A 20997-nucleotide genomic window follows, 5' to 3' on the forward strand; every position below is an offset into this window, starting at 1 on the left:
ACTGTGGAATAAAGGAGGGAGACAGGACAGAACATTCCATGAATTTAACCAAAGTTTTAAAAGAGTCCTGTGAAACATTTTATTGTAATTTTATATACTGCTTAATTTCTATAATGTACAAATAAGCCATTTATGTATGGGGTTTTTGCATCATGCACTATTTACAAGACTTCACCGCATAATGTCAGGGGATTTATATAAAAAAAAAAAAAAAGGCAGTGAAGTCCTAGGAAGACTCGGCAGAAATGCCAGGTAACTAAGCATGACATTTTCAGCATGTTCACACACCTGGTGTCGGTTGCACAAGGACAGTTATAGTTTGTAACATGTACCATGTCAGGAATAAGCACAGCAGTGTGACAGCACAAGAGCTACAGTGCCTCTATAAGAGGAGCATTTTCAACACACTGGTTCTACCTTCCCAGCAGCAGCACAGGATCTGTTTTATGTTCCTGGCAGAAGTTAAGATATGCAAAGCTGCGTCCAAAGCAAGGTTTTATTCAAAATGTCTTGTTTTCTCTTTTCTTTTCCCTTCTTTTTTTGTCGTTTCTTCATTTTTCTCTCTTTTTGGCAGCTTGGAAGACTTCGCCTTTCTTTGCTACAAACAGAAATATACAGACAGCTTAAAATCCAGCTGAAAAAAATTTAAGTCAAAATGTAGTCAGTGTTAAGGGAAAAGCCACCTCTTCACCCTCCCCTTTTAGGTGTGAAGTTTCTAAATGGCACAGAGAGTACAGACTACGATATTCAGTCTTAAGGGTCCCCATTTGGTGATACCCACAAAGGTATTACTAGAATTGTCATCTGCAGGAACCACAGGCACCATCTTCATCAACACTTGAAATATTGCTAAGTTTAGGAATTGGATGCAGAATTTTAGATTTAAAGTGATGTCTCACTTGGGTCCAACAAAAGACAATGGATGGAAGTAACTTAAGACTTTTCCACACTACCACCAGTTAAAAATTTAAAAGTGGAGAGATAATTTATTTACTATCTACTATGATTTTTTTTTCTTAATTAATTAAGATGATGTTAAAAGTCACAGAAAGGTAATTAAAAACAAACAAAAAAGCCCCAGCACTTCAGTGAGGTTGTTTAATACTGAGGAAATTACATCACCTTAATCATTGCATCACTCTCAACAGTATCCTGCTCATCCTCATCAGATTGGATCTCTTCCACAGTCAAGTCTTCACTCAGATCTAAGGTTGCTGCAGATCCCAACTGCCTTTTAGAGGCCTTGACAGCACTAAGTGAATAAGGAGTCAGATGTGCCTCTTTGTTGTAGGCACGTGTAAAAGCCGCTTTGACCTGGCAGGGTGGAAGGAAAGAAACTGAGCATCAGTTTAGGAGCTGTAGATTGTTAGTTAACTGACTTACTGAGAGATTCCACATCAACTTTCCTTTGGAAAGACATGACCAAAGATATATAGAAGATTACACTCTCTCAAAAGGACACAGAAAGCATTTAAGAGCTGTGTGGTGAAGGGTCTTTTTAAACAAGTCCCACATAATCCTCAATAAAGTGTGTATCTTCACATGCTTCTTGCTTAGGCCTAAGGCCTACAATTATTTGAGCACAGTCACACCAGTGCCCCCTTCAGCAGCACTGTACCCTTGCCAAACTAAGCAGCATATTCAGAATAGGGGAAAACACCTGATAGTAGTATAGGTGGTTTCTTCCATCAGCACCTGACCTGTTTCAGATTACATTTGCCTAGTTTGTAAAAGCAATTTGAGCTTAAGCTCACCTTGTACTAGATGAGGATCCCAGCCACTGGAGTTCAGTAGGTGGATGCTGGAAGAGCAGCACATGAAGCACACCAGGTCTGGCAGTTCTGTCTAACAGGACTGGGAAAGGTGCAAGCTGCAAGGCAGTCTCTGAAGGCAGTGCCTGCTCTGTAACTCAGGCAGCTGTGCATGCCTCCTCCTTTACAGGATGGCAAGACAGGCAGGGCTGTGCCTGAAGCACACAGACCTTAGAGCCAGAGCTTCCTTGTAGCAAGGTGCCAGCCTTCCCTGTCCTTCCTGTGTTCTGCTTCTACACCCAGGACACAACTGACTCCAAGTAATCCTTTACACCAGGAACAAAAGGTGTAAGACTACTAGAGAAGCGCAGCCCGATTATCTTTTAGAACTTAGTCCTGAACTTAGAGGTATGTTTGACAGCTGATTCACAAAGCCTACTATCAATTATAGTTAAGTTGGTCCACCAACTTCAGCCTTTCCAAAGCACATCCATACAAAGCAATTATTCTAGGATTTCTTTTTTAAGATATGGAAGAAAATAAAAAAATTCACTGGTGAATTTTACCTTGGGATCCAGCTTTGAAAAAGGACTGGGTTTGCCTCCCCACGTGCTTATTTCCATGATATTTTCGACATCTTCTTTCATCAAGCAGTAAGAGTCCATAAATGTTATAGCTTGTTGTACACCATCTGCTCCAAAGTCTTTCAAGGGCTGGACAAGTGCATCCCGCAAATATGACAAATATTCCATATTTACTGTCCTCTTGCATGTCTGAGTTCTTTGTCAAATTGAAAAAAATATACTGAGTAAGTAAATCTGTCCAACTAGCATCACCAGCTTCTAAAGACAAGAACAAATATGTAAGGAGGCCCTCAGCAAATCAACAATCAGCTGCCTTAAGAGCTAACTAGAAGTGGTACTGTGCCATTCCTTTTGCCATACCTTCATTAGGGAATGGTATTTGAACACCAGACAGTTTGGGGAAACATCGCTAACTGAGAAACTCATCTCTAACTTCAGGGGAAAAACGAAAAATGCAAGGTACTTGTGACTGACTCATACAAATTAAGCACTGAGAAAAGCACCACCAATAACACAGGAACACATTTGCAGAACACATGAATGTGTCACTTGTTTGCACCAAGCACAACAAGGAACTGATGGTAGGTAATGGACTGCACAAGAAAGAACTGTATCAGAGGAACATCAGTAGTACCTGAGACTCATGTGCATTGCCAGTTCTTGAATGATACGATCGTGTTTGCCTGTGGATGAAAATTTCCCCAACCAGCTGGGAAAGACAGGAAACTGGGACATGTAACCCCTCATCAGCTCCCCTGGGAGAACACTTGCATAAATAGCCTGAAAAAGTAATACACATGCCAAACTCAAATTACACTGAAAGTCTCATGGACACCGTGACACACTGCCCTGCACTGCACTGTCCCCATGGAAGAGCGGTAGTCAACACAGGGCCACAGTGGAAACAGCTTATTTTAAGAGCTTATTCAATTAAGCTTATTTTAAGCTTGTTCAGTTGATTATTTCTGGTCAATCCCTGTTAGGTTACAGTTTCCCCCCTTGTAACCACCCTGTTCATTACCACATTTTGAACTGTGAACGTTCTGACTGTGAAGTTATCTGGGTTTCAAAATCGAAAAAAAAAAAAACCAAAAAAAAAACACAAACCCCCCCCCCCCCCAAAAAAAAAACCCAAACAACAAAAGAACATGGCCTTTTCTCAAGTCCAGTTTAGAGTGCAGTTAAATAGCTGACTTCACACAAAAACTGATCTCCAACACAAAGACATGGTGAAGGAGACATTTCCATAGAACACTGCAACCTACATCAAGTCAACTATGTTCCTAAGCAATTCAGCTCTTTGGACCTATACTGAGCGGGGGTAAACTACAGGACATCCAGAGGTGCCTTCCAATTTCACCTCCATTGCATTCTCTGATGCCAGTCATAATTCTTTGAGCACAAGTCTTGTCAGTGTTTCAATGAGCATTAAAAGAAGTACAGTGACCAAGCTTCAGTCCTCTATGCTTTGAGAGAAATCCTACCCTGGTGAGAGGAAGGACAGAGCAGGCTTGTAACAGCACAAGTGATACACACCATGTGCTTTTATGCTTTGTGACCATTCAACTTTCCCAAGTTTCAGAAGACTTCATGTTGCAGCATGGGCTCAACAATATGGATATAGGAAATTCTCATCACCAGTGGAACAGAAAATATTACATAAAATATGAACTATATAAATCATATAACTATACTGAAAACACCACAGATCCACCTTTAACACTGAATAGGCCCCTTAACATAAAATGAGAGTTAAGTGCTCACCTGTGTTGGAAGCAGATTCCAGTTCTGCTTGCTACGAATCTGTCTGTCCACTATATCACCATCACATATACTATCAGCTGCTCTACTCAAGAGTACCAAGTGCTTTTTTAAATTACCTCTGGGAAAAAAAATGAAGTTGACTTTATTACAAACCAGAAATATCCAGATAGGCTTTTTTGTCAGAGAGTCAAAGTGGACTAAAACCTATGTCAATTTAGGGTTCGGAGTAACTCACCCAGCAGCAGCTGGTTTCACATGCACATAGTTCTCTTGGACAAAGAGAGGTGCTAATGAATAATCATGGAAGAAAAGATCTGATTTGTCTATAAGAGACATACGGGCAGCCTCCTCTCCAGTAGCAAAAACCTTCCGGACCACATCGAAAGGGCCCTAAATAAATGACATTTCAAGAAGTCAGCAGCTAGAAGGTCAACACAGAAAGTAAGACACAGCACAATATCAACAATATTAGTATCCAGAAGTATCTTGACTCATCAGTATAAGCTCCTCAGTAGGTATTTCTGCCCTAGAACTTTACCAGTTTTAAGAACTCTATTTTATTTTTGATATTAAGAGAATTATCTCCTAAACAGAGAACAAAGGATGGGAAGTATGAGCTTCATAATTGCATCTTACGTAAGAGATGAGTATATCAAAATATGCTCGATTATATAAAAATATTCAGTCCTTGATATACTACTCTTCAATTGTTTGTGGCCAATGTGACAGCTTTTGGCACCTAGGCTTATTCAGTGCTTCAGTTCAAAAGACACTTATAAAGCCTAGTGATTATATCAGAATATGACAGTAAAATCCAAGTAAAAGCATTTGACACTTACCAGTTTTATGTCCTTTTTGGCTCTGCTGGCATCTGTTTTAGCCTCGTCATAAGTCAGTGATTTGTCTTTTGCACACCACATATTAAGATTATGTAAAACCTAAAGAACAAAGTTTACAATTTGGTAGCATAATAGAATTTCAATTGAATACTCCAGCAGTAAGGGTCTGATCTTTATACATAAAAATACTGTTCAAATACTTTGAATTCAATGTACATAATCTGCTATCTGAATGGTTACTGATGATGAATGGGTACTGACCTGTCTGATGTCCTGATTTGCTGCCAGGATTATCTCTTGCATAGCAGGTGGGGGAATTTTTAAACCTTCTTTAAATGCAATAGACATCATGGCACCCTGTAATCACAATTGAGAAACTGTCACTAGAGAATTCCTATGAATTCTTGCCCCAGCAGAACATACTGGCACATCTATGAAAAAGCACTGCATATTTTTCTAAATTTTTAAAGCACATATAGCCCAAATTTTCTCTCATAATCATAAACCATCAGTTACGATTGGTGTAAAAAAGACCATGTTTGTTCATAAAAAGCCATTTAGGATATATTCTTAAAACAGACATCTAAAATCCAAAAAGCTTCGGGAAGAAAACCTCAGACAATTCATTCTGAAAAGTAACGATTCACTGAGATGATCGATTAAATGATGTATCCAATTCTGAATAAACTCTGGCACATGAAAACTGAAGTTACTGGTGGCAATTCAGTGCAGTCCACACAGCCAGCCACAGCCTACTTACTTTGATCTGTTCTAGACGAGGTCTCTGAAAACGAAGATCCAAACAGTAGTGGACCAAGGAGCGCATTTTAGGGTGGTTGCGGTCGTTGCACATACAAATGATGGGTACCTTTGTGTGTCGGATCAAGCCAATTAACTCCTGTAATTTAAACACATTAAAATTCCATCAGATAACCTAGACAATAAGAACAATTAGAATGTCATACCAAGCAGCCTTAGTCCCTGCCTTGAATCAGATTCTTGACAGGTGCCAAGTCCATAACACTCCTGCTGTAATCACATTTTTACACAGTGCAAACCAAACCTCGCCCCTTGCCTATGTTTTTCATTTCCTGTTCTATTCAGCTGCAAGAGATCTGCTGCCTAGCCACTTTCACTTTCTACTTCCAGCAGTTATGTTTGGAACTGTCTTCAAGAAGCAATTAAGACCAATAGCCCATAGCATAGCTGTCCACCTAGAGAGGAAGACTCATTTCTCCAAAGGCCAGTTTGACCTGGCTTATACCCAGAGGGCATACACAGCTTTCTGGCTGTATTTTCATTCTTTTCCAAAGAATGAAAAAGCAAAAAAAGTAAAAAGATCAGTTCATCCCTGCTCCAAGAGGCTTCATCATTTTTAGAATGGCTTACCAGAATAAACTTAGCTAGCTCTAATGAAGGTGAAATTCAGTTCAGTTTCATTCCTGCACTGGAAAAAACTGCATCTAAGCTAAAAATCTGTATGCCCTTTACCATCAAAGTACTGCACGTGACTATAGGAAATCCTCAGAAGATAAAACTGGAGCTACTAAAGAGGACAAAGGATGCTGCTGCTTATGCCACACATTACTCAGTGTTACTGCCTATGCAAAACAGCGACAGTCCCAGCCAGATTATGAACCTCCCACTGCAGGGAGATGTCACCTTAGAGAGACCTTAGGATAAATGTACCTGTTCTAAAGTGCACACACTCAAGTTCATCACTCCAGTATCCTTTTTCCCCCATCTACCAAAGCACAATCCTTACACAAAGACAGGCTTCTAAAACATGTCAGACTGTACTCTGCAGAGAGTTTCTTCATAGACCATGGCTTGAGGACCAAGTGGCTTAACTATCTTGTGTGATATATGGCACACACTCTTGGCAATGGCATTAGCTAGGAACTACAGTGGCTTCACCTGAATCCCTCCTCTGTCTTCATTGCCTGCCATACCATCCACTTCATCCATGATCAATACATGTTTTCCGCTAACTGATGAAGATGCACCTGAAAATGAATATGGATAAGAAAATGAGATGGGAATAAACGAGTCCTGCTCAGAGTTTTACCCAATGCTACCAAGTAAGATAACTCGATCCTAGGCAACTGAGGTGGTGGTTCTGCCTCTTGATCACATGAATCTATGTTCACAGACCAGACTATAACCTCATGTCATCTTAGAAGCAAGTCCCATAGAACACAGGAGCAACTGCAGAGTTCTTAAGTAGTTTGTGCTGATTCACTCTTCAAATAGCAGGATTTAATTCTAAATTGAAGAATAAATATAACAGCTTACTATATGAACCCACCCCTATTAGAGCTGGGTCCCTCCACCTGACAAGCAAGGTAAATTCCTAACATTGTTGTGCAATAAGGAAGCTCTGTCCTTCCTCTAAGCAGACTCTTAATAAAACAAAAATCTCCTTCAAACAACAGACGCACCAGAATAGAAGTCTTTGATGCTGGTGTTGTTAAGTGACTCAGCAACTACTTCCTTTAGGCTGTTCTTGCTGCGAGTGTCACTGGCATTCAGCTCCACATAGCTATAACCCAGTTCCTGGTCCAAACACATAAACCACATAAAAAGTGAGAAGGTAGATCAGTGAAAAATCATATAGCTTTAATTAGTTTCTCCCTCCCCTCATATTCCTTTTTTCTAGCACTTCAAAAAACTTAAAGCCATGTGTGGAACATACAGCCCCAAAAGATTCTTCTTGTTTTGTTTTGTTGTGGTGTTTTTTGGTTGTGTTTTTGAATTGGTTTTTGGTTTGTTTGCTTTGTGGTTTTTTGGTTGGTTGGCTGTTACAAGTTTTTTTGTTTGGTTGATTTTCATTTTAATTGAGGGAGATGCAGAAGCATTGGAGTCAGTGGCACATATTAAATTTTGGAAGATTAACAGAACTGCCAGCAGGGATAGAAACAGAGCTGTGAGCCAAAGCTGGCTAAGCTCCATGGTATTTCCAGCTGTGTAACAAAAAAACATACCACATGGCTCTCAAAGCTGCAGGAAAAGAGAAGCTTTTAACTATTTAACCAATAGGAAACACACAACTCCCCCAGCAGCACTAACACTTCTGTCAGTCCCTGACACAACTTAACCCAGCTGCTCTTTTATCAGCAAACTCTCCTGCCAGAAGCAGCCAGAATACAGCACTGAGCACACAAAGCATTGGTCCATTTTGCTGGCACTTCTTGTGGAGCACAGAAAAATGCTCTGTAGAGTCCTGAGGCAGCTGAGAGCAAGCCAGGTTGGGAACCAGAAACAGAAATGCATTGAGGAAAAAAAAGTGAGCCCAAGACAGCACATTCACCTTTTCTAGTCTAGTTCTTAGGTGTGGCATCAACCTGTTGGCACAGAGCTCAAAGGCATGCAGTGGGGGAAGGGGGGAAAAAGGATTAAGAGTTACTCTATTACAACAGAATTCTAAATTCAGATTTAGAAATGGACACAGCCCTGTCAATTTTTCTCATCCTGAAATAGCATTTCAATTTAGAAGAAATCTGGGAAACATATCTCTGTTAGACAAATAAAAACCATGACCTTAGGTTTTCAAAAAGCTTGCCAGAATTTGAGTCCCGCTAAGTGCAAATATTCTCCACCTTGCGGAACCAGTACTGAATGCTAACAATTTTGGAAAAACATTTCCAATTATTCAACATACTGTGATATGCTTCCTCTCAATGTAACAGAAAGAAATGTAGACACCCATTGGTACCTTCTCACCTCAGACCTGAGAAAGGTATCTAAACAGCCACGTATTTTCACCTGTAACCTTGTTCTGAGCAGGTGCTACCTGGCTGAGAGCAGACCCTGGTCATTCAGAGCATACCCATCTGGACCCTATAGCTGTATCCACATTCAGAATTAATATGTAACAAAAAAGTGTTGGGAACAACCATTACTATGAACTTACCTTACAAACCAAAGCAGCTGTAGTAGTTTTACCAACTCCAGGTGGACCAGAAAGTAATGCTGCTTTAAACCCTGTCCAATCATCTTTGCTTCCAGTTTTACTGGGTTTTGCTAAAAAAAAAAAAATATATATTCAGTTTTTACCTAGGTATGTAATTAAAAAACAAACTGCATGCTCCTAAAGGTATCAAGCATCATTGGAATTTTTCCTCATTTAAGGCCCAAGAAGAACATCCAAAGATGAACACACAGCTGCATCCTAACTACTCAAGTAAAAGCAGCTTAAACTAGCTTACAGTTTATGACTAGCAGTGATTTTGAACTGAAAAATACCAGAAAGTCCTATTAATGTAATATAACCACCTAAGCAATTTCCTCATAACCGTATCATACACATAAATAACCAAAGACATCACCAAACCCATATACCACCACAAATAAATTAAGCCCAACCCCAAACAGGCCACACAAAACCCCCACTATGGCTGAACTAGAACTTAAATCGTCTTTTAAACACAGAAAAACCTGTCTGTCTACAGGATGACAAACTGTCTACTGGACATATGCACTTTTTGCCAGAGCCAGGACTTTTGACAATTCATCCCCACACATTACAGCAGCCCTTTAGACCTGCTCTTATCCTGTATCTTCACTGTTGGCTGTGCCTAACTTACTTCCTCTTGCTGAAGAAGAAATCAATAGGCTCAATGCAAGGCCAGCTTTAGCTATATCACAGGTAGGTTATTTTGGAATTTTTTTGTAAAAATTAAACCTCAGACTTAGGGGAAAAAGTCTTTTGAGACACTTTTTTCAAGTGGGGAGGTGGGCAATAAATGAACAATTACTTCCATCAAAAAAACCTCAAGCTCAATTGCTGCTAAAAGCACATCTGACTGCAGTCTTATTCCTGATTTCTAAAGCAGCTCTGCTCCCACCCAGGCCCTCAGTGGTCCAGGGAACCAAGGAGCATGATTAGCATGAAAGGACACAGAGAAAATTAAGCAGGCCAGTCACCTTGTCCATCTTCCAAGGTGCTCTTGTGCCAGTTTCTGAGCCATCGGAGCAGTTTATTGGCACAGCTTTGCTCACCCTGCTGTCCAATAATTGCTTTAAGAGATACAGGCTTGTATTTATCTACCCAGAGCAATCTCTCTGTGCCATCTTCATTAACCTCAGAAAGCAAGTTCCCCTTAGGTTTTGGGGCTTCCTTCTCCTCTACAGTCTGACGTTTAAAGTCCGTAAGTTTTCGAACAGCAGTGGTTTCTTTCTTTACAGAACTGATGGTTTCTCCTTTTTCAGGAGTAGATTTGCATTTTTTATTATTCGCTTCCCTTTTGTAGGGGCTAAAATTCCTTTTCCCAGCTTCAGCTTTCTGTGGTGTCTTTTTGGGTTTTGACTCCACTTTCTTTGCCTTAATAAAAAAATAAAAAGAAATTAAAGGAAAAAAATACAGTAAAGAAACAGCATATTTATTTAAACAATTACAGGAGTGCTTAGACAGTGACAAAGCTTATATATTGATTAAAAAAACTTCAAGAGCAGATACAGAAATACTTTCTGAGAAATAAAGCACAGCTAAAGACAATGTCACCAGGTTCTGTAGTACAACCCACAAAAAAGAGGCAGGAAATATTCTGGTCATTCCAAAAGCAGTCTTTAATTCACAAAGCCTGAGGCATCCTACTACAATGCTAAACTGATGACTGTCAGGTTGGAACAAATGGGTCAGACACCCTTGAAGCTCTTGCAAAACAACACTTGCAAAAGCTGTTCAATCCACAACAATTCAAAGGGAGAGAAAGTGATCAGGTAATAAGCTTAGAGCTGCTTTTCCCGGGGACACTAATGGTATCTTTGCATAAATAAGTCATGTCTGTAATGAATGCACCACACACTAGAGCTAACAGAAATTTTAGTAACATTGTATCATCCACTACAATCTAAATTTAAATGTACACAAAAAAAACTTACTACCTCTTTTTTGGTATTGCCTGAAAAAATTACCTTTAATATACTTAGTTCAAGCATGACAAAGACAAGATCTGTTATGTACACAAACAGTTTACATATTTCTGGGCCTGTCTGCGTACCACATGGTATCAGTCATAATTACTTATTCCAAAGAATGAATGTCTATTCCTTGTTTCAACCTGATACCATCTAAGGAGATGGAATTACCTGCTCTGTCAGGTACCAAAAATGGAGAATAATGTCCAAGTATGAAAATAACCTTTAGCTCCCAAGTAGAGTCATTTGTCGTCAGAAACAAAAAATTTTCACTTTTAACCTAAAAGGTCAAACTGATGATTGTTGTGCTACTGTTACTGGAAGAGAAGACAAACTCCTTTCAATTAAAAACAAACCAAAGCAAAAAAAGCATACCTCTGCTTCAGCTGCCAGCTCATATTTTGACTTTTTGCCTGGCATAGTTCGAATAAGATCGAATAGACCATCCTCATCAATAATTTTTGTACCTAAAGTTGATGCCTGAAGCAAAAGAAAGAATTAGATGTGAAATCAAGTTACATTAGGATTTCCATAATTCACTTCAAAGTGTTTTCCAGTAAAAAACTACGACTAGGAACATAACAGCAATAAGAGTTTATTATATATATACATATATGTGTATGTGTATGTGTCTGTATTGTATGTATGCACAGAAGTAAAAACAAAACAAAGCTGTAAACCGCTTGGCAACTCTTAATTTTAAAGATGCACTTTATTGTTAGTACTACTTCCTGTTGGCAGGAATGCTGGAAATTACCAGTTAAGAGAGGAACAATCAGTTCCACTTTGCCTTTGGCCAGGCACAGGAGCACGCTCACCTTCTCACACTTGGACTGGCCACAGTCTCGCCCCATCACCAGGTAATTTGTCTTCTTGCTGACATTGCCAGTTACTTTTCCGCCGTAACGTTCAATCAGAGACTTGGCCTCATCTCTCTCAATGCACTCCAGAACACCCGTAATTACAAACGTCAGGCCCTCCAAGCAGTTCTCAGCTCCCTGAGCAGCAGAGCATTGCAGAAAATGCCATTACTGATACAATTCTACCAAATAGCTCTAAACCATCAGCTATTTTAACCCCCTAGCACATCAAGTACCCTATGAAACTTTACAAATAAGACTATCATACCTAGCTAGGTAATAGTTCTAAAAGCTGAAATGGGAATAGCTACCAACAAAATTTCACACATTGTTTACCTGACCATACGTGTAGCACTCTGTGCTTCAAGTGTAGCATGTGAACCAAATGTGTGACAGCATTCCTCAACTTTAAGACCAGTACCTATGTTTATTGATCATGACTTCCTAAACCAAGTTCTGAATACAAATTCTTTAATACACTTTCTTACATTTAGTCACTGTTTTGCATTACAATTTAGGTTTTTCTAATACATTCTTCCTACTGGGAAAAAAATACCAGTCTTTAAACAGTTAAGTTGATATTTTTTTAACTATTTACAGCAATAAGTCTACCAAACACTCCACTTCATATATAGAATCCTGCAGCCACACTTACCTGAGGTATCTCTTTGGAGCCCAGTGCTTTGGGACCCTCACGATTAAGGAAGCTTCGGTAAGCTTGGTAATTGTTTCTCTTCTTTTCAGAGTCCTCAGGGCTTATAGACTGGGTCAGGAAAGGGAAAAAAATTAATATACATATTACAGATATAAAAACAGCAAAATAAACCCAAGCTTCACAGTTCAAAACATTTGCATGCACCAAAAGAAATGTAAGTTCTAACACTTGTTTTTAATCTATTAAAATGCAATACTGAAGCCTGCTCTCTTTTTGGTGCTTGTGTTGAGGTATTTTTCCTTGTTCCTTTTAAAAATATTTCAAAAATGTGAGAGTTTAAAAAATATGCCATTGTTTATTGGCAGGTTTCTGTAGATTCATCTACTGCACATGTACATGCTCACTTAACTCTTAAATTGTCACTTTAAATTCACATCCTATTTGTGATCTACACTTACATTAAAGTAGATCTACACTTATATTCAGTAAAGTCTACTATGAAGTAGACTCTACTAATTAAGAAGCTCAAGTGCCTCTTAACTGTTAAAAACTCGCCTCAAAAGGAGGTGCAGGCTCTCCCTTGTAATTACAACTACTACTTAATTGTCAAAATGGGGTACTTTATACTGTATGATTAAGAAGTACATTTTAATGTTGCAAATAACTGACAGTGTTCCAACAAATACAGTTACTGAATCAGATAAACTAAATTCTATTCTTACATAGCATATCAATAATAAGAAAAAATAGGAGACTTGGGAGAGAAATGTAAATCCCAAAACAATGCCATCCACTACTCTAACCACAGAACGTATAGATACCCAAGGTCACCACACTCACATGAGTAAGTTGTCACTAAGTGTCAGAATTCCTGAATTCCGTGTTTTTCAGCAAAGTTAAACAAGAGAAAGCGCAGCACACCTTAATGGGCATTGGAGAACCTCAGGTCCCTCATATGTTTAATTTACACTTTGCCAGATAGTTTTACAACTGCTGTAAGGAATTAACTTACAGCCTTACCAGAATTCAAATCCTTGTAAGTTGCCCAGGAGACTCAAAGTACCAAGTTACAACAGTGACACCTATAATAAATGAAAACTGTTCTCCTGCAAACTCCACCAAGACATCTAAATTAATTTTGATAGCTCCTACCTCAGTCTTCTTGGGAGAAACTCTCTCCTTCTTTGGTGTTGTCTTCTCTTCTTTCCCAGAAGCCGTTTTTCCTCTTGATAGTGAATTTTGAGCACCTCTTTCCTTTTCAGCAATCTCTTCTTGTTTACCATCAGATGATTGTGGGGATAAACAAGAACCTTTCAATTGTTCAGATTTAGTTTGTGGCTTCGCAGAGTAATTCTTGGCTGCACCAGCTGAGTCTGTTGCTTTAACTTGAAAGGAGGCAGAAGGAGAAGAGCTTGTATATAAAAATGTATCTCATTAATATTATAAATTACTGCAATATTTTCCAGTTTCTGTGTCCTACCTCTTTCTGACTGCTTATACCCTGCTGTTGTATTAGGGCTGCTGTTGATGCTCAGTACTGTTTGCTCTCCTTCGGTGTTCTTCCGAGCCTAAATAAACACACAATGCCAAAGTCAGGGATGTGTGCGCCAGGCTACCACAGGGACACAACAACACACTTCACTTGTGACTAGAACTTAAAATACCATCCCAACAGAGGTATCCAACACACAGTATCTGATTAGGCAGGACACCCTTTACTGAGCAAGGAAAAGCCAGGAGAGAAGTATAAGAAGTGAGTATGCTATTTCCATGAAAACACTTCCCTGCTGGTTTTGTTGTATTTGCATGGAGGTCTCAAAACAAAGGTGTCTAAATAAGAACACTCCCAGCAATGCAATTCCTAAAAGCTTAAGTTTAAAAAGAATTCAACCTTTTTCTTCTGTGGTGTTTCATCCAACATGGCCAGAGTTCTAGCAAATTCTTCATCTTCATGCAGCTGTCTCTCCAGCTGAAATTAAAAAAAAAAAAAAAAAATTAGGTTAATGCTAAACAAGTTCTAACTCTAGTGTACTTTTAAAAAAACTCTAAGTGAGTACATAGACAGAAAAACAGTATCCTGCCAGAGGCAAATACATTTCTGGAAACGGCACTTGAAGAATTACTTGTCTCCCCCAGAAAGCAAGACTAGTTAAATCTAGTGAGAAAAACAGATTTATTGCACTAGAAACATTATTATGCCTTACAAGCTGTTTTCAAAGGAGCGTCTTGTTCATATTTTTTATTTTTGTGTATCCTTTCCTTTTAATAATAATCAAACTTTGAAGGCTGCACCTCATAACATGCAACAACATGTAACCTGCTGCCTTAACCAAAAGCAGTCCCAAAAGGCAAGTAGTAAGAATGCCTGTTAAAAATTATGATGTCTCCAGAATTAATGTTTTATTCTCATTTACTACTAGCAACAAATAAGTTTTTTTTAATATCTGTCAGTTTTGGAGGATTTAGCTACTGCCCTTAGCCCTGCTCTTAGTGTCAGTTCTATTTACTTTAGGGACGCAAATATATTTTAACTTCCTATTATTTACACTAACACAAATTATTATCTCTGATGGAAGAACCAGTAAGAACAAATAGCGCATGACATCTATTATTTATTAGTTGTAAAAAAAACCCACCAAAGTCAGTTTGGTTTCATTTTTATTTCACTTAGCAACATAAACCTGACATCTCCAGTGATAACTGATCCTTCAGTTACCTTTCCTGTCCAATATGGTGCCTTGGGGAAAACTTTTTCATGAACAATGTTCATTATTGCCAATAAATACTGAACATTGTTTCAACAAGAGAACAACAAAATTACTTTCATAACTGAAATCCAATATGCCATGCTCTAAGATCTCAATAGATGACTTTATAAAACCAGTATGCCACAGGCATTGTCTGTATGTGTCCATAACAGTGAAATGTACCTTCCCTGTGTACAGCGAGAAAAGCAGAGACCACCCAGTGCAAAGCAGACTGAGGCAGAGATATATCTGTTATAAAGTACTTGGATGCACAGAAACTCTGACTGTTAGAGGTAAGATCAGTTCAAATGAAAGACATTGTCTTATTTTTCCTGACAGGTTGTTTAACTTTCTAGTAGGGTAAAGTTGAATTCATTTACTCTCATCCTTACCTTCAGAGGTGCAGATTTGTCTGGACAATCTACTTATTTCAAACAATACTCAATATTACAAATATATGTGGGAAATCAAATTTTTCCAAAAGCAAGTAAATATGTGTAAGTGTACTTTCCCCTTGTATTAGTACTGATTCAAATAGGAAAGTTTAAGACACTTAAGAGTCATTCACATTTTTCTCAACTATAAGAAAATTCAGAAGACAAGTAAAACAGATCATGGATGGTAATTATTTTTAATTCTTCACTCCAGAGAATGAAAATATCATAACATCATCAAAACACTACCAAAACATGAGGAAGCAGAAAGTTAATTCTGTGTGAAAGGCAGGATTATTAGAAGCACATCAGCTGCACAGACAAAGCCTGGATAGAGAGAAAATAGATTAGGTGATACACTCTACTTACATAACTGAAATAATGCCTATAAAATAACTGTGACCAGGCTTGAGCATATTGATCAATTTTATTACACTTAGTTATACCTGGAAAGTCCATCATAATTTCTTCAGGAAAAACAATTCTAAGTTAAACAAACTGCTCTTGATATAGAGCATTAAATTTGTAGAGCTTTTACCTCTGAATCTTCTTCAAGCTGCAGTTGCCTAGCAATGGCCTCATCATCTAGAGTGCTGTCTCTGCTCTGTGAAGGCTATATTAAAGAAAAACAGACCAATGATTCAGCTACCCCGCTACTGTGCCAATTATAATAATATGTATAGATTCCTTCTGCATGCTTCTAGAAAAGGGCTGTGAACAAGACATGCAACATTAATTTCTAGATCTCTAGCCTAAACACTATGGCTATTTTCAAGAGATTTTATTATTCAAAACAAGACTACACTATAATATAAATATCTCAACTCTTCATACAATGCTGAACATCTCTCAAGCTATCAAAGTTGCCCCAGTTGAAAAATACATCAATAACTACACTGTGAATTTTTAAGTTCCTCCGTGCTTTGTTATTCCATGAATACATGCCCCATAAAGCTTGGGAAAAAAACCTTCTCCCTCTCCTGCCAGCCCTCCACCCTCAAATATAAGCTATCCCTTCCACTCACCAACCTCAGAAAACTTAATGGATTTCAAGAAATCGCTTGAGAAGGGGTAAGAACAAAATACTACCTTCCACTTTGTGCTATCTTATCAACCATGGAAATACTACTCCAAACTTGTATTTGAGGACTTGATGTGCACACACGGATCATCAGCGCTCAACTTCTATGTGAGTGATCACAGTGAGTAACATGAGGTAGGAGCAGCAGCAAGTACTTCCTTGCAGTCAAACTGCTGATTTTCAGCTGCCATCAGACACAGGAGCAGCCTAAAGGAACCTCATCAGTACTCACCTCTTTCCTTTTACTTGCTACCAGCTTCTTTTCTGAGCGCTGGACACTCCTTGTCCCAAAGAAATCCAGTGCAGAGGTGGGAGTCTGTTTCACTGGAGAGAGGGGTTTGCTTTTAGCTTGTGGTTTTACCTCCTCTTTTTTCCCAGTATTTATTCCTGGACAACCAATCGCTGACATCCCATTCTCCTTCGGTTTCAGGGAAATTCTTTTATTGGCAAAATCATCATCTTCATCTAAACACAAAGAGAATTCCATTACTTCTGGTACATGGAACTCAAGTACTAACAATGGAACTGCCAAAAGAACTATTTTGGTACATTACATCAACTCAGATCCTAAAATAATGCTACACGCATTCAGAAGTTTTCTGAAAAAAAGGCTGAATTGCAGAACACATAGTATTTAACAACTTGAATAGTGTAACTCAAGTCTGAACAGATTCAGTACTGAAATAACAACATGACATTTGTTACTTGTGCTCATACATTACCTCTCAATTAGACAAGTTCACAAAGGAATGCCTTCCCTTCTTAAATGAGGAAAACAAACAGAAGAGATAGATCAATGAAATTTGAATTCCCTCCTTAATTCATGTCAAATTGAACAGCACAACTCTTCCTTCACATTTTATGTGATGCACAAAGGCACAATTATTTTATTACTTTATAGTATTCATCAACAAAGCAGCTAATACAGGCTATGTAGCTATGTATTCTTAAGAATCTATCTTCCATTACAAACCAAGGAGAAATATCAGAACATTTTCTTTACCAAAAAAAGGAAAAAATTATTCTTGGGTAAGCTTCGCAGTTATTTTTAAAGTATTGCTCATAGTTTATGAAGGTTTTAGCAGAAACATTTCAATGCCATTTTTTCCCTTTTTCCCTTTTAGAGATTCTATGGGCTCTCTATATCTCTGCACTTAAACACACTCTCCTTCCAGTACAGTCAAAGCCAACTCAAAGAGAAGCAATAATTTCACAGAACACAGAAATCAGAAAAGGCCAGCAAGACAAAATGGATCTTTCAGTTTCAAAGGAGGAGGAAAAGTGGCATAATTCTTACTAAGAATTAGCCCACAGACCACTGAGCAAAAATTTTGAAGAGTTTCCTTTTCAAGCTTTTCTCTAATAACCAGGACGTGGTCTGCCCAGCAATAAAAAAGAAAGAGGGTTTGATGGCTGTTTATTAATTCTGAACCCAAACTCTTCATCCAGTCAATCAATCAAAATAAAAAATAGTACCAAGGACTTTAAAGAGTTTTATGTCATGTTGTGAAGTCTTACTGACAGTTATACATATGAAACCCTCTCAATGAGGCATACAAAACCCCACATATATCACTGCCATATGATTAATACAACAGCACAGAAGACAAACATAACTGGACAAACTTCTACTAGTGATAAAAGCAGCCTCTTTGTGAATTCTTTTACAAACTCAAAGTGAGCAAACAAACTGAAAGAAAATCCCCAACATAAGACACTCTAAAAAAGCAGTAGAAATACTTGAGAGGAACAGAAACAGAGGCAGTTTTATTTGCATGCCTCTAACTGAAGTCTAGTTTTACTTTTCTCAAAATAGAGATGCTTTAGACACCTCAACATATCATAAACACAGATAACTCTAAACATCTGGTTTTTAACATAACTGGAATTGACAGCATTATCACAACTCATGCTCATTTTCCAGCAACCCCTAATTTAAGTCCCCATATTTCTTTTCATAGAAAAATTTGTTTTCTTACCATTTCCCTAAGTTTAGAAGATGTTATATGTCTCTGTCATCTCTTATTTTTGTTGCATTCTATGCAAAGATGGAGGGAAACAATTATTTTTTGTTTCACCTGTTCTCAACAGATGGCAGTGTTTTGGAGCATTTTAGGCATCAGCCAGAATTTGCTGCTAGTGAACACTTACTAGGCAGATTATAATGAGAACCAAGAAGGATTCCACCTATTGCTGGGACAGAAAGTTCAGAGAGGGAAAAAACTAACACAAAGATGCATCTGTAAAGGGGGTAAATTTGTTCAGCAGTTAAATTGAGAATGTCTAAAGACAAAAATTTATCCAAGAGAAAGTGGCATTTCAGCCAACTCAATTCACAAAGCAATATATAGAAAATTCAACCCCAGACCCTCAGCTGACAGCAGCAAGTTTTACACAAAGCTAAAAGCTTTACTATTCTCAACACAATTTATTTTCCCAATGCAGCAGTAAATATCCTACTGCCATTTAGCTCAATTTAACAAACTATGACTATCAGGGAGATTGGGACACTAGATGCTGTAGACACCTAATTTACAATAGTTTCAAGTCTGAATATGAGATTGCTTATCTCAAGCAATTTCAAGAATATTTCTGGTTCTTTCAAATTCTTCAGTCTAACAAAAAAAAAAAAAAACCATCTGCAGGAGTTAAATATACCAGTAAATCAGCACGTAATGTAGATGTAATTACATTTATTTGTCTTAAGATTACACAAATCCTATTCTGGCCCCCTGCTCCCAGCTTTTCTTAAACTAAGGACTGCTTGATGCTAAAAAAGAACTTCTACTTATTATTGCTACCAGAGGATCTGTAACGCAATATTGATTTTTTTCATTATTCACTTATAATTATAAATAGTAATAAAACCCAACAGGATCTTCCTGTCTCGTAAGTAGAAAGAAGTAAATACAATTACATTTTAATTTAAAAATTTATGGACTCAAGTCATTTAGGAAGCCAGTACTATATATTATCAATAGCTAGAACTTAGCTTTAATTATGCTGTTCCAAGAAATGCCAGGATTAGAAGCATTTATTGACTGCAAGCAGTGGCTGAAGACAGACAAAAGACTCGCTTATGAACAGTCACTGATAAATAAAAATAAAGAAAAGGGAGAATAAGAACATGGAAGTTTTCATTAGGAAACAAAACCAGCCTGATTCTAATAAAAAGTGGGTTTCAAAAGAGGCTTTAGAGGACTGACACTCTGGCTACATTTTCATCCCAGGTTCAGGAAATCCATTAACACATCAGAAATTCACCTGATCTCCAGGCACTCCCCTTATTTCAAGTACTGATAAACACCAACTCTTTTAGCAAAACCTTAACACTTTTCCTCGAAACAAACTGCTCCTACACACCTACTGCCACAGAAGTGAACAGCAAAGTTAATCAGATGCACATTTCCAGTCTCCTTATAAGCATGAAGACAACCTGATTTACAACTCTGAAAATGCCAAGACAGTAACACTCTTGCTGCTGCACTAATCAGGTCAATGTTGCTCAAAATTGACCTGTAAAAGGAAAAAGATGCGTTCTTATTCATACACCAAGCCAATAACTTGTGGAAAATACAAGTGAAAATTTGAGTTTTAACTTGCAAAAACTGTAGATTAGTTGCATTCTTATAGCAATTGCTGGGCAAACCTCAAGATAGCCTTACATGGGGGCATGGACTTTCACTGAGAAATAGGAATCAATTTCATCATCAACTAGATGAATTTTCTGTTGTAAAACCTTTCTATAGCAGAACACTTCTATTCCAAGAACAGTATTTCCTGTTTACATTGATCCATTTTTGTGTGCTACACAATGAAAAAATACCCTGAACATGCATGTCTTTATGTTTTCCAGGATCAGCTCAGAACTACAAATAAAAGTAAACACCATATATTCCAGGTTGAGGCTTCTGTAAATCAAGTACATGCAACAAAGGGAAAGCTAATCATGTGATCAATGGAACACACAGGCAGTGACAATCATGAGATTGCTTTTAATTATTTTGTACACAAACACTACACACAAAGCAGGGATCTATTATGCCAGGCAACGTAGAAAGACAAACTTCCCTAGCAACAAACAACTGCCATCCTGGGGGTTTTAAAACCTATTCCATGACGTTAAAGCACAGCTGGCTTTAATTTTATATACCGTTCCAGCAGTAGCACAATTATGTTAATAAACCAATGCCAGCAGGTCACTTGTAACTGTTTATTCCTCTTCCTCTTTCCTGCCTTCACCCTTTCTCAAAAGAGTTTTCACCTGTTGATTACTGAACAACATCTGCAGTTGTTCCCCAGCCAAGGCTGATGAAAATTATCTCAGCCGTTTTAAACATACATTCAGATCCTTTTAAAAGGC

General features: G+C 38.1%; 1 protein-coding gene across 2 annotated transcripts in view; it reads right to left on the minus strand.

Annotated features, from left to right (window-relative positions):
• Positions 1-34: 34 nt before the first annotated feature.
• The window catches only part of RFC1 (replication factor C subunit 1), a 33760-nt gene continuing 12797 nt past the window's right edge, over positions 35-20997 (minus strand). For both annotated transcript variants that reach the window (XM_021533185.3, XM_021533184.3), the window contains exons 5-25: positions 16867-17099; positions 16092-16166; positions 14264-14341; positions 13853-13940; positions 13525-13757; positions 12373-12480; positions 11676-11855; positions 11233-11337; positions 9865-10261; positions 8852-8961; positions 7380-7494; positions 6856-6944; positions 5699-5836; positions 5200-5295; positions 4939-5037; positions 4335-4489; positions 4100-4217; positions 2970-3115; positions 2318-2531; positions 1123-1314; positions 35-598 (exon numbers count right to left, since the gene is read on the minus strand). In XM_021533185.3, the coding sequence (XP_021388860.3) occupies positions 497-598; positions 1123-1314; positions 2318-2531; positions 2970-3115; positions 4100-4217; positions 4335-4489; positions 4939-5037; positions 5200-5295; positions 5699-5836; positions 6856-6944; positions 7380-7494; positions 8852-8961; positions 9865-10261; positions 11233-11337; positions 11676-11855; positions 12373-12480; positions 13525-13757; positions 13853-13940; positions 14264-14341; positions 16092-16166; positions 16867-17099 (3071 nt within the window). In that variant the 3' untranslated portion in view covers positions 35-496. The remainder of the gene's footprint in view (positions 599-1122; positions 1315-2317; positions 2532-2969; positions 3116-4099; positions 4218-4334; positions 4490-4938; positions 5038-5199; positions 5296-5698; positions 5837-6855; positions 6945-7379; positions 7495-8851; positions 8962-9864; positions 10262-11232; positions 11338-11675; positions 11856-12372; positions 12481-13524; positions 13758-13852; positions 13941-14263; positions 14342-16091; positions 16167-16866; positions 17100-20997) is intronic.

Source organism: Lonchura striata, chromosome 4 (genome assembly GCF_046129695.1).
Source record: "Lonchura striata isolate bLonStr1 chromosome 4, bLonStr1.mat, whole genome shotgun sequence".
NCBI classification, from domain to species: Eukaryota; Metazoa; Chordata; class Aves; order Passeriformes; family Estrildidae; genus Lonchura; species Lonchura striata.